Source organism: Carassius carassius, chromosome 9, assembly GCF_963082965.1.
Source record: "Carassius carassius chromosome 9, fCarCar2.1, whole genome shotgun sequence".
NCBI classification, from domain to species: Eukaryota; Metazoa; Chordata; class Actinopteri; order Cypriniformes; family Cyprinidae; genus Carassius; species Carassius carassius.
Window position 1 is genome coordinate 16961283 of NC_081763.1, and position 17923 is coordinate 16979205.

Here is a 17923-nt window from a genome sequence, read left to right on the forward strand (position 1 = left end):
AATTTGACAAGACACCTGTCCTGAACACATCAACATGCCCGTATTCGGTTATAGCCATAGTGTCATCTACTGGCAACAGGAAGTGTCATATGTAACACTGTTATGGACTCCTAGCAGCATATTTAAAACCATCAACAAGTGCTAAATACTCTGGCAACATGCTAGAAACATAGTAAAACTTGTTAGCAACAATTAGCTGAATGCTAAAGCATCATATTACGGCAGTGAATCAGGAAGTTACTGTAATTCAGGCATACAGTGTCCAATCTGCACCAAATTGAACAAGTTTGATAAGAGTCCTGACCTGAGCACATCAACATGACTGTATTTGATTATAGTCATAGTGCCACCTAATGGAAACAGGAAGTGGCATGTTTAACATGGTTATGGACTACTTGCAAAATAATAAAAAAGAATCAACAAGTGTTAAATAGGCTGTCAACATTCTAGAAGCATACTAAAACATGCTAGCAACACTTAGCTAAGTGCTAAAGCATGCTACTAATGCAGTGAAAAAGGAAGTTGCTGTAACTCAGGCAAGCAATGTCCGATCTGCCCCAAACTTCACACGTTTGACAAGGGTCCTGTCCTGAATACATCAACATGCCCAGATACGGTTATAGTCATAGCGCCACCTGCTGGCAACAGGAAGTGTCATGTTTAACACTTTTATGCATTATTTGCAACACAGTAAAATTTGCCATTGTGTGCTAATCATGCTCGAAATATTTTCAAACATTCTAGCAACACTTAATATGTGCTAAAGGATGCTATTAATACTATGAAACAGGAAGTTGTTGTAACTCATGCATACAATTCCCAATCTGACCCAAACTTCACAAGTTTTATAAGAGTCCTGGCCTGAACACAACTAAAGGCCAATATTCAATTATAAGTATAGCGCCACCTGCTGGCAACAGGAAATTACTTATTTAATACTAACTTAAACATGAGATGTCAGATCTGCCTGAAACTTTGCATGTTTGGTAAGAGTCCTGGCCTGAAGACATTTACATGCCGATATTCAGTTATAATCATAGCGCCACCTGTTGGCAGCAGGAAATGTAGCACAAATATTTACTATTTTATAAGCATATTGCCCAACATTCTCTGTTCCTCCTATGAGCACCGGGTGGTGGTAAGCCCGGGTGCGAGGGCCCTTTCATCGCTGCTTGCAGCTTTCATTTATAATTGAGATTTACATTGAAGATATAAAATATAATATATATATATATATATATATATAGTAATATAAAATATAGTAATATATATATATATATATATATATATATATATATATATATATATATATATATATATATATAATAAACAAGTTGTTATGTTTATGCTTATTATGCTTGTTATGCTTATAAAGCAAATTCGGGAACTTTTATTTATTTATTTATTTTTAGATTTAGCAAAAAATTGTGTGAAAAATCTACCCCAAACACAGCTAATAATATAAGATAAATCTGAAAAGCTAATCTTGTTTTGTATGATTAAAATATATTTTAGTATATTTTATAATATATAATATAATTATATAATATTTGTTTTATAATAATATTATAATAATATATAATATTTTCTTAAGTGTCACATTATTTTTTCTTAGAATTCTTTAATGAATAGAATGTTCAGTAAAACAAATGATTTGAATTATATTTTGTAACTATAGAAATGTCTTAATTGCTCTTGCTGAATAATTTCCATCAAAATAAAAACCTTTCTGACCCTGTAGTGTATGTCCTAGCATTGTTTTAGTAATTTTCCCACAGGTAAACACCTAATAAAAAAAAAGTATAATTTTGTGTATTATTGTATTCACTTGTCTGCTGATAAATATTAGCCTTGACATATGCTTCCTCACGTGGTTCGAGCGCATCAGCATCATGGTGATCCTGCTGAACTGTGTCACTCTGGGGATGTACCAGCCCTGCGAGAACATCGACTGCACCTCGGAGCGCTGTCAGATTCTACAGGTCAGTGTGGACACATATACAAAGAAACTAGCTCTGTTCCAAAACATACTGAGCAACCTAGTAAGGCTAGTAAGGCATCCTAAAAGTCATAGAGCAAATGGTCTGTCATTACACACCCAAAACATAAGACTAAATTAAATCTGTTTCTCAATATCTCTTCACAAGTCTTTGATTAAACAAGTATTTGATGTGGTCTCATTTTATGGTGCCTTTATAACCTTTGTGGATCTTCTAATGTTTGATTAACTAGACTTTCAGAGTATGGAAACCTCTAAGGGATTACAATTATCTTAATTTAATTAACCGAAAGTCTTAACTTACATGTGAGTAAATCATGACAGAATTGTCTTTTTTGGGGTGAACTATCCCTAAGGCTATCACAATTCACTCAGGGAGCAAGGAACGAGGAGTTCTTCAAAACCACAGTCTTTAATAATCCAATCCCACATGGAAACATAGGAGTCACAAGAACTCGTGGAAGGACGTTTAGAACCAACAAACACTGACTAAAAAAACTAGGGCTTTTAAAGGATCATTTTTTACAGGATAATTGGGGAAGAACTAGACTCACCTTGGATCAAATTAACAAAATCAACAGGAGACAGAGACTGGGCTAAAGGGAGCAAAAACACACAGAGACAGGTCCATAACCCTGACAGAGGGTGCATATTACTGCCCTAAGGTAAAATTATACACCTTTTAGGAGATTATAAGGTACACAGTTGTCCATTTTAAGTTTATTCCCTGCAAAGCATACAAATTTTGCCACAACTGACATATTTGAAGCATAAATTAAAAGTTATTTTTTTGAATAGCCATCACAGCAGGAGCAAACCTAAGATGCCTTAAAATGTTGTCTTCATAGAAAGCTCAGTAGGTTTTGGAGCAGAAAATCTGTATTTGTCTCTTTTCAGATATATAAAATCAACCCTGATACAACAGAACATCCCTGTATGTTGTTAATGTGCCTTGTCAAGACGCAATTTATTGTGTGTCAGTTACTGAGAATTTAAGGATCATACACAGATTGCCGGCCCATCTTGTCTCAAGACACAGTCTTCCTCCTTTCTTTCCCTCCATTTATTATAATCATCCCTTTTGGACTCTGTGGTTAATGAGGCTCTCTCTCTGACTCTGAGAGGTTGACGAAGCAGACAGAACTTGGGGGGTGGGGGGGGTTGTGTTGACAGAGCATGGCCTTTAATTGCTTATGTCATCTTTTAGGAGCTTTGGGGATGTTTTTATGTGTCCTCTAAACTCTCCATGCATTCATTGTCCCAAGAGCCCTGCTGTGTTCATTAGCTTGCCTGGATGCAACGGCTGGGTCCAGGGAGTCTGTTCAGAGACCTCACATAAAAACGTATATGATTGTTGTGTGTTAGAAAAATCATTGCCAACAGCTCTGCTCCAGTTCGGCTTTCATGGCACAGGTTAAACATGAACATGAGGGATAAGCTCACCTTAAAAACTCATTTACTCACTTATGTTCTTCCACCTGAATGACTTTCTTACTTTTGTGGAGTACAAAAGGAAATATTTGGAATGATGCAGTTGGTACACTGAAGGTAGACAAAAGGTCCCAAATCGTGAACTTATGCACTATTCTATGAAATTTTTTTAGTGTTTATAGTGCGAGTAGTGCATTCACACAAAAAAAAAGGCCAAAAAGATAAAGCGCACTTTAAATGACTGGATGATGCACTTAAATAACCCAAAAATTGAAGTGTGGAATGTTTGACACACATTAGCAAAGAGGGAGAGGCTATCAGACTATTTGTGTATAGTCTGTCATTTGGGATGCAGCTTAAGCGTTTTATGCTTTAAAAAGGACACAAAACACCATAAAAGTATGATAAAAGGGGGTCGATATAACAGCTATATTATGACACTATATTATGACACTATATTCCTTATCTTCGGCTGAAGTCTTAGGTTTAAGCACGAACAGATCTAAATTTAAGTTATTAAGTGAAAACCTTTAAATCTACAGTACCGTAACTTGCATTTGCAAGTTCATGACGGCAATGTCAGAATCATTTTTGTAGTTCAAATTTGGCTTAAGAGGACTTGAAAAATAAAACACATGTTGTATAAACAAATTTTATGATTTTCTCAGATTTTTAAAACCATTTATTGTAATTGGAGGGGAAAGAGCAAGCAGTACAATTCTTCAAAATATTTTCTTTTGTGTTCTGTTGAACTTGGAAGAAAGTCATACATATGGGTGTGACGAGTGGGGCGGGGCCGAGGGACATGGGAGCGAGGCCGGGGGAGTGATTGGAGATGAACTACACCTGTTCGTCCCACCGGTCTCGAGGCCCATGGAGGAGATGGAAGGATATAAAACTGGAGCGACGACAGTGAAGGACGAGAGAGGACCAGGCCTGGGCTTTTAGTTGTGTTTTGGTTTTTATTTTATGCGCACCAGTCGTCCGTGAGGGGCTGGTGCGCTGTTTTGTGTTTATTTTGTTATTAAAATGTTTTTGATTGTCCGCCGGTTCCCGCCTCCTTCTTCCGGATGAATATGAAGGTTGATATCGTTACAGTGGTGCCGAAGCCCGGGAGAAGGAGGGACGCGCTGCTGAAGATCCCTCGCCGCTGTGGTGAATCCGCGGTGCCATCGAGCTGGCGAGGAGTGTGCCGCCATGGACGCTCGAGGCGGTGGACTGGAGCGAGTTGCCGGGGACGGGCGAGCTCGCTACCGGCCGCCCACGATGTGGAGAGACGGCTGCCGTCCGTGAGGGAGCGGAGGAGTCGGCGCCGTTCGCCAGGTGGCCGGAGCCTGCTGCCTCCGCCGGAACGGGGAGGAGCAGGGAACGGGGGACTCCTGCCGGCTGCCCAAAACCGGAGGAGCCGTCGCCGTCCACCGGGCGGCGGAGGAGTGTCGTGCCGTCCGCCGAGGGCCGTCCAGTGCCACCGCCAGGCACCGCGGAGGAGATCACCCAGCTGGTGGAGGGCCGAGCAGCGGTGCGTCTGGGAACCGGAATTTTTTTTTTTTTTTTTCCCCTCTCTCCCCTCTCTCGTCTCTGTCGCTCCTCCTTCCATCTCCTTTTCTCTCGCCTCGCCTGTCCTACCCCCAGGTTCCCGCAGGTCCCCGGGAGCGGCCCCCCCGGAGGGAGGGGGGGGGGGGGGAGTAGAGCGCAGTCTCGGGAGTACCCCCCGGCCTGCGAGGGGCGATGGGGGTATGTGACGAGTGGGGCGGGGCCGAGGGACATGGGAGCGAGGCCGGGGGAGTGATTGGAGATGAACTACACCTGTTCGTCCCACCGGTCTCGAGGCCCATGGAGGAGATGGAAGGATATAAAACTGGAGCGACGACAGTGAAGGACGAGAGAGGACCAGGCCTGGGCTTTTAGTTGTGTTTTGGTTTTTATTTTATGCGCACCAGTCGTCCGTGAGGGGCTGGTGCGCTGTTTTGTGTTTATTTTGTTATTAAAATGTTTTTGATTGTCCGCCGGTTCCCGCCTCCTTCTTCCGGATGAATATGAAGGTTGATATCGTTACAATGGGTTTGGAACAACATGAAACTAAATAAATGTAAAAAAGCAAATGATGACTTTCACATTCAGATATCAGTTGAAATAGTAGCAGTATTTTCCCCTACTTTTTTCATAATTTTCACCAATGTATGCATGATTGTAAGTCATCTTAAAGGCTTTTAGTCCAAGAGATATGTTATTGAGATCTTCTCCTAATGACTAGGCCTCCACCAAATTGAATGAGTTTTATAGCAATTCCCAATCACTTTCCACAGTGCATATCCCAGTTAACAAATAATGCTGACTGTGAGCTTACCTCATATCTCAGGCTTACCTGTGAAAGTGGCTTATGTTACAGTGGGCCAGAGCCATCAGACGTCAGCTTTACCTTTTCATAGGTACAGCTGAAATACAGCGAGAGCCATGACTCAATATTTTATCAATCAAGATGGCTGACAGTATTCCCTCAGTGAGCTCTCGCTGTTCACAGCTGTACTCTCATTGTGTAAATAGAGTTTGAAGAGAGAAATGCAAATTAAGGTCTGCATTGCAATATTTCTCACATTAGGTTTTTGGATTGACTGCAAAACAAAAAGAAGGGGTTGAAATTGAAACTGTGTGGGCAGGAACGAAAGTCTGTCTCTCTCCTGCTTGCTGTGTGTGTACGGACTCGTATAGAGAGCCATATGTCAGGTATGGCACGTGGAAGAAGGTAGCTTTAGAGGAAGTGTCCTCTTGGCGCCAGGAGGTTTGCATCCTCTGGTCCCACAGGGGATCTTAAACCAGTGCTGTTCTTCTAGCCCGCACCGGCTGGTTTCAAACTCTCCATTGTTCAGGTGGGCAGCCATCCAAATAGGCATCGCTGCCCAACTGCCCTACTCCCTGTATTACACATAAACATGCTGAAATCTGTATCAATTCTGCTTGGCAACTGGGAACATGCAAAGTGACTAAGACTAAGGGGCACAACATAACAGACGTTCTATTTTCTGCATGCGTGTGCAAGAAAATTACACCTCTCACATCATTATAATTATCCCTACAGGGTTGAACTTAAAAACTGAACGAGTGACCAACATGAGAGCAGAAACAAAGCCATTGATGAGGGCAATCGCAGCTTGAATGGTCTGTGTAATCAGTCGCTCGAAATCCCAGCTATATCTGTGGCATCGTAATGAAAACGCAGCAGGGATTTGACAGTGACAATCACTCGTCGGGGTGTTTGTAAGGAGCTAATTAACAGCCCTCTTTAAGTCTGTGTACTCGCATGACTCAATTGTTTATGAAAGAAATGCTTTCTGTCAAATGGATCATCTGCTCTGAACATCAGTCATCTCAGCAACGGTTGGGAAATGAGATCCAGGGTGGGGCATCCAGGGTAAGGTGAAGTAAGGGTGAACAGGCTGGGTGCTGACTGGACTTCTTAATCAATTGTTCACTTATGCAAGGGTTCTTGAAAGCCCATTCATTTCAGGCTCATTCAGCTTTTGACTTCTGTCAAGATCTCATTAGCTCTCATTGGCAGTCAGATACTGAACATTGGGGAAAAAACGATGCCGTGCAGGACATTGTAAGTATTTTGGTTACTTAGTCCTTCCCAGAGCAAATTGGAAGGCTAAAAAATTATCAGAACATACAGTTATGTAAATTAAAATACTGTAAATTAAAATAATTATTGCATCTCTGTCTCTGTTGTTTTGTAATTGTTTATCTATCTGTTGTTCTGTCGCTCTATCTATCGTTCCATGTCCATGTCAATCAGTGACTTTTTTGAACATCCTTTATCCTCAAAAGAATCAGCCTTTGCAATTAGCCAGCAAGTGAAAGACTTAATATAATACTGGATTTGTTTTCCCAAAAAGTTGGGGATGCCCCGAAAAGAAAATTCTTGGCCGAAGTCAAAACTGAACAAAATGAAACACTGGTATTTTGCAAGTAGCCAAAATGTGCTTTCCAGTTTTGTCTTGCTTTTCAACAAATAAAAAAATAAAAAAAATTAAAATAACAATTAAAAAATATTTAGTACTGAACATTTTTTTTTACATTTTAGCAGAGATTATACCAACAAGGCAGAATTTAATTTAAAATTACTTTAATAAATTAGTAAAAAAAAAAATTTTTTTTTGGCCATCAGACCCCCTTCTTGAATCAGACATGTATTATTATTATTATTATTATTGTTGTTTTACAGTACTGTACAAATAAATGCAGCCTTGTTGAGCAGAAGAGACTTCTTTTAAAACATTAGAAAATATTACAGATCCCAATTTGAAAACTATGGGAATGTTATAATAAATGTATTACAGTAACAGAGATATTGTAATTATTATCATCATTACAGTTTTTTTTTTTTTTCAGAACAACAGTAAATTTACAATGCTAACATTTATTAATGTTGATGGAGTTCTTGCTTTTTCTCAACCTTTGTTTTGGGGGAAACTCATAAGAAGACCTAACTGCTTCTTTTTGTTGACAACAGCAGATTTATAAATGATTCTCATTATGAATACATCACATGTATCGCATTGTCAAATGCCTTGTAAAAATCATAAAACTTCAGCACAGATTTTCCTTGCGCTTTGGACTTTGAACACTGGTTAACAAGCAGATCTATTGCGAGTTCATTGCAATTTGTGCATGTATTGGAAAAAACTACGTTCTGCAGTTTATTTACTAATTGTTTGAGGCCATTTTGTGATTTCAATCATCATACTGTAACCAGCAACAATTACCCCTTCCTCTTCTCATCGAAGACATGTGATGCAGTACTAAACAGTCTCTCGCTGTCAGTGCTTGAAATGATTCTTACGTCTTTCTCTGACAAAGATTCTTGCATCTTTCTCTTTCGCCTCTCACTCTGCTGGTTGCCATTTGATCGCATAACGTCATTGTTCGGTACAATTTATTCTGTCTTTTCACTTATTCATCCGAACAACTAGCTTTTTTGCTATTTTTGGTCAAATAATTTCAGTTGCCGAACATTTGGTGCATCCCTAAAAAAAGGTTATTATTTCTTATTTTTATTCAAATTATTAATTATTTTTTTTATCATTATTGTTAAGAATTTATTTAAACTTGAACAACTTGAACTTGGCTTTACAACTTGAAGAAGAATATTGAGAATTGGTGGTATTTGGGGGAAAGGACATTGTCAGGTTTTTGGTGCACATTAGAGTGATAGACTAAGTAAAACTCTAGATTTTAATTTATCATGTGTTTTAAACCATACAATGTGATATACATGCAACTTTGTTGATCTCTCATCTCTATCTTTTAGGCATTCGATGCATTTATCTATATTTTCTTTGCACTGGAGATGGTGGTGAAGATGGTGGCTCTGGGGATCTTTGGCCGTCGCTGTTATCTTGGCGATACTTGGAACAGACTGGACTTTTTCATTGTCATGGCAGGGTAAGGGCACTTCTGTTTCCCTTTTTAACTTTCCTCACACCATTCATTCTAGCTGCAGGTGAATCTGGGGCGACCCTGAGTGGGTTTATCTTTTTTCTCGGTAGTGACAACTGCATTCTATGAGATGTTCTGGGAAATTGTCTTGTGTAGAATGTGTCTACATGTTTAATTTTTCATTTTCTTTATAGAACACTAATCTTTTCTCTCTACCTTTGTATGCTAATTTAATTAGACATCCAAATGTCTAATCAAGTACTGTAGGGTTGTACAGGGTTTGTAAAAGTGAGCAGCCCAATCCCAAGTTCTTTTTAGGTCCGACAGGATTTGCTGAGTGAAAGATTAGACTCATTATAACATAATGGGCATTAATGTGGCCTTGTGAAATGACAGACATTAGTCTCTCCCATACTTGTCCTTGTATAAAACAACTTTGTCATTCACACATATTGTTGACATTTTTGTAATTTTGTCAGTTAAAGCAGCTTAAGGTGGTTTTCTTGGCACCCAGCCTGGCCAAACTAGTTATATACCAATCTTTTCTGAGGATTTTAGAAGGACTTTGAGGGCTTGTTAGCTGGTCGGGTTGGGAGACCACATGGTTGATCAGTTAAACCATCTTAACACCAGCCTTAGCAAAGCTGGAAGACCAGCTATAATGTGCTAAAACTTTCAATTATTATTATTATTATTATTTTTTTTCAGTGTGGTTCAGGGCACCCAGTTTTTCCGGCTTCCAACTATTTACCTTCTTAACTCAAGATGGACAGCTAATTACAAAATTGAGGGAAGGTATTGATGAAGGAAAGCACTGAGAGAAACACTGAATTTATTACAATTCACAAATGAAATGTTACTAAGAAAGAAAACCATTGAAAAAAGGGGCCATAAACTTAGAAATCAAAGTTCTCTTGATCTTTTGACATATAAAAGGTCAATTTACTATAAAAACATCCTGAAATCAAGGTCAGTAAATGACTCGCTTTGGAATGTCCTACTTTATGATATAATAGTGTGGCCAAGCACCACCTCAGCTAGAGCTGTAATCGGGCCTTAAAAGTTAGGCCCGACAGGGACTAACAGAATTCGGCCTGAGCCCAACAAGTACATTTTGATTGACAGCTTTTTAAAAGACCGAACCCGTTTGTGCCCCTTCATAATTCATTACTCTTTTGCCTTTTGTCAAGAATGAGTCATTTATACATGTTTTAACATCATTTATTAATGACTAACGTAGGCTATAGGCCACTTAGAAGTTGGAACAAAGAAATAAAACAAGTAGTAAAACACTTAGCCTATAAATAGGCCAACGCACCAATAAAATTAGTCTTTCCTAACAAATTAAATTAAGATAAATTCTAAATTAATATTGCCTATAACGAAATTAAAATAAAGGCTCCGCGGGATTTGCTTCGCACTTCTCTCCACAATTCGGCCTCAACGCCACGTTGAATAGTATCTGAAATAATAAAAGAATAATGCCAACATTAGCCTATATACTCTGCCTAAATTATGCATTTAAGACTCAATTAATATTTAGTTATAATTTGAAAAACCTTTACTCACCAAGATTAGGCCTACATGTTTTTGTGGAGGAAAATTATTGAATCCACTGTAGATGGTTTCAGCGCGGTCCTGTGCTCACTGATGATGCGTCCAGCAGCACTGAACACCCTTTTACTGCTGCTGCTACTGGCCGGGAGGCAAAGAACTGATCTGGCTAATTTAGCAAGTTTTGGGTAGGATTTTTTGTTGATCTTCCACCAGCCAAGAACATCCATTTCATTTTCCATGACAGCCGTTTCTATATAGCGAGTGACCTCATCATCTTCCCGGTCAGCTTGCTGTACATTTTCCCACTCCGCAAAATTCGTTCTTTTTGACGGAGGAGGACTGGGTTCGACTGCTGAGAGCTCTGGGTCTCGTATATCCACATCTAGTGCACCTGCAGCCATGGATTGGAGAAGAGTGCGGGCATGAGCATGTACGGCAGTCCTGTCTGAGTGTGACAACATTCTCAGCTGGTTAAATTTATGCCAAAGGAATGTTGCGATCTTGTGGAGGTCCTGTATTATCACTTTACGCGCGAGCCAGTCTTCGTGCCGTTTACGCATGACAGCTTGCTGAGGGGAGTCTAGGGCATTGGGCTGACAGTGGCGTTTCAGTTTCTCATACCAGAGACACACAAGATTAAGTGTTGGATACTTGTCTCCCTCAAGCTCCTGCTGTGCTTCATAGAACGGCTTCAGAAAGTCTATCAAAAAGCTCAGGGTGTCCGGAGATATTTTTTCAATGCACGCGCTCTCCCCTCGTGCCTCCAGCTTTTCATGGAGCTCATGATAAATTCCTTGTATAGAAGTTTGTGTGAGGTACACCATACTGAACCGAGTGTCTCCCATTTGCAGCAATGTTGTTGACCGCTGCGCAGCCAACCCCGACCGTTTAACGTACCTCACTAATGATTTAGCAGCAGAAATGTTATCTCCTATGTCGGCTTTGGATAACTCAGCGATGTCGAGTCCATGGCGCAGTACCGTATTAATGACATGGTCAATGCAGTCCAATCTCTGGTATGGCCGCAGAGCTAATTTAATGTTTGCCCCCTCATCAGTCACCCATACAATTTTGCTGAGAGAGGAAGCATCAAGGCCAAACTTTGTCACCAGTAGTTTCAATATCTCCCGCCTGATATTTTCTCCTGTCTTTGCCTCTTCCAAAGGGAACATTGTAGTTGTCAGGGTTTTATTCACCAGTTCCATATCCTCACTCATGAAATGGCATGTGATTGTCAAATAACAAATTTTCCGATAATCCTCTGTCCACATGTCTGTGGTCATTGCGACTGTGCCATCCTTCAACAAAGTCTTAGGTTTCTGAACTAAAGCTTTCCTCTTTTCTTCTGCCATGTCAGTGCACCTCTTTGCAATTGTCACCTGGCAGGGAATGACAGAGTTTACGGGAACATTCCCATACACAGCACCGACATTAATTAGTTCATGCGCCAGCTCTTCAAACCCCTCACCATTTACGATATTAAAAGGCCTAATGTCTTTACAGCAAAAGCTGACACACTTCTCCGTCATCGTTTGTTTCACCTTTGCAGGAATGAGTTTTGGTGCTGTAACAAACGATTTGATTGTAGGTTGATTCTGGGCAGTAGCAGCTCCGATCAACATGCCTTGTCAGCGATGAATTCCCTGTTGTTTTACTGTCGTACTTTAACAGAATGTCGCATTTTTTGCATTTCACATAACCCACTGGCTCATTATTCGCATTATGCACATGGTAAAAACTTTTCCACACCTCAGACTTGGCTTTGGTTGCTGGTGCAACCAAAACATAATCGCCAGATGCATGCCCCCGTTTCACCTCCTCAGCATCCATTTTCGCATCGTTCTGGCACTAATCGAAACACATCACATGACTGCTCATTTACCCCCGCAATCCGGAGCAAAAGCCCGAGCCCGAGCCCGGCCCGAGCCTGTGTAAAATTATATAAATTAAGCCCGAACCCGACCGAACCCGTCGGGTCCCGTTGGGTTCGGGCAAAGATCTTCAGCTCTAACCTCAGCAGGAGAAGATCAACACCTGCTTCTACATCACTGCCTCTTTAGCCCCACCTACTGGTAATCACATTGTCTGAGTTCGGTCTAACTGATTTGCTTGAATCAAAACAGGGACGGTAATAGATGAGCACCAGCCAATTAAAATTGGCATTTGCACATTAGATCCGCCCACTACCGGAGAAACCGGCAAATCTTCTGTTTGTTCTAAAAAGCTGAATAATTCTAAATTAACTCCATTTTGACAGGAAAATACAACAAAGAAAAGAGTTTACATGTAGCGCTCGCTCTCTTTGCATGTGTGAGAAACACCTCTATCAGGAAAGTGACGGCGAGTCAGTTCGGCAAATACAGGTGCGGTGTGCGTCCATTGAAATAAATTAAAAAGTACAGATCGCCTGATGGAGAGCAAAACTCCATTAATAGCCTCTAGCACACAAACTGGTGAGTAAAATCTAAGAATTTATTAGCCAATGGCTAACGATAGACATAATTTAGTTGCCCAGAGTAAAATTTAGTCACATATGCGAGTAATTAACTCACAGTGTGGAGGGTTGCCTGAAATTTGTAATGTAATAAATTACCTTACAAACTTCTTCTTCTTCTTCTTTTTTTTTGTCATTTAATTTGGAATCTGTTACGGATTACAATTTTCAAGTAATCTACCCAGCTCTGCATGTAAAGATGTTAAACTTATAAAACCATAAAATTATTAAACCAACATTATGGTTTGTCAGTGTCAGAATAACTACTACAGTATAGGCCTTTTTTTCCATCAAAACTGGATCCATTTGAAATATTTTGTAACAGTGTAAAAGTCATTAGTACGGAGCCCCGCACATGACATGCAAGAAAAAATAAATAAATTGTGTGCATGATTTACTAACTCATTCCCTCAATGTACTAAAATGTGAACACAATTACTATTGCGTTCACTTGATTTTCGAAATCGTGCGCACGATTTACCAAATCGGGGGAATGAATTAGTAAATTGTGCACACAATTTATAAATCGAGTGAACAAAATAGTAAATCAAGGGAACACAATAGTAATCGTGTGCATGTTTTAGTAAATTGAGGGAATGAATTAGTAAATCGTGCACACGATTTAGCTTACTATTTTTTCTTGCATGTCATGTGCGGGGCTCCGTACATTAATGTGATGTAATGTGATGTGACGTGACATTCAGCCAAGTATGGTGACCCATACTCAGAATTCGTGCTCTGCATTTAACCCATCCAAAGTGTACACACACATTGTGAACACACACCCGGAGCAGTGGGCAGCCATTCAGTGCCCGGGGAGCAGTTGGGGGTTCATTGCCTTGCTCAAGGGCACCTCAGTCATGGTATTGCCAGCCCAAGACTTGGACCCACAACCCTAGGGTTAGGAGTCATATTCTCTAACCACTAGGCCACGACATTCCCTTAATGCCACTCTTGAGCAATTTAATGTATCCTTGCTGAATAAAAGTTATTGTTTCTTTCAAACAAATATCTTACTTTGTAATTCATCACTGAGAGATTGAGACTTAATGACTGCATCAAATTACTGAATTATAAATTGATTTAAATAAATGGAAAGCTTGAGCATATTGAGTATTCCCACAATAGAATATGCTGTTACAGTAATATTCCAACTTTTTCAGGAAAAAAAACCTTTTTATTTTTGTGTTATGCAGAATATTTTTTTTTGAATTGTATTGATTTAAATTTATATTGTACTACATATCATGTAGAATTATCAGTCTTTATAGTATAAAAATTGTCGACCAATCATTTACTTAACTTACAACAATCAAGACAATGTGAAAAGACAACTAACTAAACTACTTCATCACTCTTTAATAAGACACCTGCGCTTGTTTGTCTTTCACAGTTGTGACACTTCTGGGGGCAATCATACAGAAATATTCTCAGAGCAAGTCCTAACAGAAAATTCATTTGAAAATGAAATCCAGATGGGATGTTTAACAAATGTAAAGTCATTTGCACTCTTTGAATGGTGGAATTTAAAAACCTCCGGAGCTAAACAAGTATGAAATATCACCTACGAGCTACTACATCGCCATTAGAGCACATTTTAATGAGAACCTGTAACTTCCAGGCAACGAAGAAATGTTTAACAAAGTAAAATCCAAATGTTTCTAAGTACCCCCTGGGGTACACGCACACCTGGTTGGTAAACACTGGATTAGAAGCCCTGTTACATCAAGTCCTCTCCTGTGTGTGTTTTCTTTGAGGTGGGATGTCTGTGTCTATGTGTAATATTTTCTAGCTGACTCTTGACTAATCCTTCTATTGTGGGTGAAGTCAGTGAGGCTATCTCTAAATGCACACCTAAATTGCATGCCTCCCCAACACACACACACACACACACACACACACACACACACACACACACACACACACACACACACACACACACAGCCTCAGTGTTTCTCACAAGCTTAGATTGCCTCACTGCCTTTTTTAGTCACCATCTCTCTGTGTGTGTCTTTTCCTCTTTATTTATTTATCTTTTATTTATTTATATTTGCACCTTAAAATACAAAATGACAAAAATAATAATAACAAAACATAAAATATATGAACAAAAAAAAAATAAGACAAATATTATCAATTTAATGATGTGCAGGAAGAGGCAAAAAACCCCAACTGGGCTTATTTAACGCCTCCACCTATAGACATAATTACAATAAAATCAAAACAAAAAACATAGAAAATAAAAACATTTTACTACATAAAAATAACAACAAACTAGTGAGATACATATATCCATAACACACACACAAAACACACATGCACATACATGTATACATACACATAACATCAACAAATTTGAATGACGATTACAATGATGAAAAGTTTTTACAAAAAATATGATCATAACATAAAAATGGAATAATATCTATATTAAAATTTAGAACAGCAGTTAAATGGGCTTTTAAATATATTTTATAACATTTTAATGAGGAGGAGTTTATAGCTAAGTGGGAAAAACTGTTCCATAATTTGGTACCCCTAAATCTGATAAATTAAAAGATAAAGTAAATTGACCTCTGCACGTATGAAACTTTGGAAGATGAAGATCTAAGGATTGACGAGTTGAATAAGAGTGAACCTGTGAGTTAACCTCTTCCGTCTCCTCACCCCCAGAAGAGTCATAATTTTTGCAGTCTCGTTTCAAAAGATGCACACAACAGCACACATATACACCCCACACATGAACAGTCTAGAAGACTGATGGTACATGAAAGTGAGGGAGATGAAGGAAGAGCAGGAGAAAGAGACTGCAGCAAAGCAGTGAACAATTAGAGAGAGGCCGCCCATCGGCAGGCAGCTAATTACTCTCACAGACACACACTCTGATTGATGTGCTGAAACAGCCGAGATATCTCCCTCTCTCTCTCGTCCTCCATCTGAGCCTCTATTCAGGATTTGCCTCTGTTTATTTATGTCTCTCCCCACAATACCTCACATATGCTGTGATTTTTTTTCTTTCTTTTTCTCTTTTCTTTTTGTCTTTATTTTCTATTTCCCTCCCTCTATCACACTGGCATGTTCCCTTGCTGCTTGGCACAGCTTGGTTGATTTGTAATTCAATTATACTGTTGAAGTTATACTAGACTCACCTGGGTGCCTGGAGATATAGTAATGACTAGATTCATTACAAAAGTATAAACTATTCTATCTCCATCTACCTGTCTATTTATCTATGCACCCGTCTATTCATTCATCTGTCCATTCCTTTATGTATGTATTTCTTTATTTCTTTTTATCATTCTATCTGTCGTAATCTCTATTTATAAATCATTCTGTCATTATATTTATAATTGTATCTGTCCTTATATACTGTATAGTTCTATCTATCTGTGGTTCTGTTTGTCTGTGTCATCTCTAATTTTCAATTAGCATTTATTGGTTTTGTACAGTGCTATGGGTTTCATGTAATGCAAACTATACAAAAGACTGGACTTAAGTTATAAGTCTATCTGTACAGGAGGGGCTGCTTCTGTAAGAATGTTTGATGTAGAAAGACCTTCTGCAGGTTTAAATGAAATTGATAAGCTCATCTCTCTCTGTGGTTTATGTATTTGTGTGAAATTGCATGTGTGTCTATGATGGTGAATTGGTCTAAATGTGGCTAGTTCAGTTGTGCATGTCTTCTTGTGTCCCTCTGGTTAAAGACATCATGTAGGCATCATGATGCCTTTGAGGGTCAGACTCTTTTGCTTTTAAAGCATGTTTGTGTAAATCGTGTTAATGTCATTGTGTTTGCAGAGTACACTCTCTTAGGTATTCTCACTTTATATGACATTTCAATCGCCAGTCTGACATTTCCACCGATTCTAAAAAAAAATAAAAAAAAATAAAAAAAAGATTAAAAAGGAAAAAAGCTCTGCTGATATTTTTGGATCATCCAACCTGGTCAGTCTGACTTCTGCCAGAATATTTGCCTTGACTATAAGTGTGTAATTGTGCCTCAGAGGACGTGTGTGCTTGTTCACCCAAAGCTTGCATTTATTCATCTGAATGGAGTCATTTATTTTGTTCGTAATCAGGAACACTGTGAATAACTCTACTTAAAGTGCTATAATGTTGTCCGATTATACACCCGTCTCATTGGCTTTACTCTGAAACGAAATAACTCAACATGTAGTGTTCTTGACTTAGCTGTCCAATCCCCTCTCTGGGGACTAATGTATACATGCTAATGAGAAGGCCAGCTTCTATATGTGATTAACAGGTGTTTATTAAGTGATGGATGGAGTGCTGCAGGCTCTGCCTCCTTCGGCAGGCCCGGGTGTGAATAAGTAAACATGTCGAGGAAATTCAAAATGAAAGTAGAAAAAAATATATTATTCTACAAGATTGAAATTGAATTAGATGATCAGAATGAGTTGATGCAGTCAGGGACATCGCTGTTATGGCAACATTGCTACAAATGATGCCAGTGAAACAAATTTTTGAATGGTGGTACTGTATTTAGCGTAGCATTATATTTTATGCATTTGGTAGATGTTTTATCCAAAGCAACTTACTGTGCATTCAAAGTATACATTTTTATCAACATGTGTTCTCTGAGAAGCAACCATGTGACTTCTAATTACTTTTTTTTCTGTTTAACTTCAATCCTGATTATACTTTTTCACATACCTAATGCCAGTGAGGCCTAAATGTTTTAAATACATCATACAAGTTCTCCATAAGAGTTGTATATTATATTCCAGGTGTTCTAAATCTGACTGAATTAATGGACTAAATGATTTTTTTTTACCAAGCAACAGCTTAATTTGCACCACAATATTGCAGTTTGATTGGCCATATGACTTTTAGCATTTTTTTTCCAAACATTTTTGGTCTTCATCATTGTTATTGTTGACTAAAACTAAAACTTTTAACTGTCTTTTTTGCAATTGAAATACAATGTACTAACTTAAATAACTGAGTAAAATAATTGAGTAAGTTAGTAAAACTAACTCTAAATA

General features: G+C 38.9%; 1 protein-coding gene across 2 annotated transcripts in view; it reads left to right on the plus strand.

Moving 5' to 3' along the window:
* The first annotated feature begins 1852 nt into the window (after positions 1-1852).
* The window catches only part of LOC132149096 (voltage-dependent T-type calcium channel subunit alpha-1I-like), a 119381-nt gene continuing 103310 nt past the window's right edge, over positions 1853-17923 (plus strand). Inside the window, exons 1-2 of one of the 2 annotated variants that reach the window (XM_059558039.1) lie at positions 1853-1982; positions 8739-8872. In XM_059558039.1, coding sequence (XP_059414022.1) covers positions 1893-1982; positions 8739-8872 — 224 coding nt within the window. In that variant the 5' untranslated portion in view covers positions 1853-1892. The remainder of the gene's footprint in view (positions 1983-8738; positions 8873-17923) is intronic. The other variant, XM_059558038.1, reaches the window with a different exon arrangement.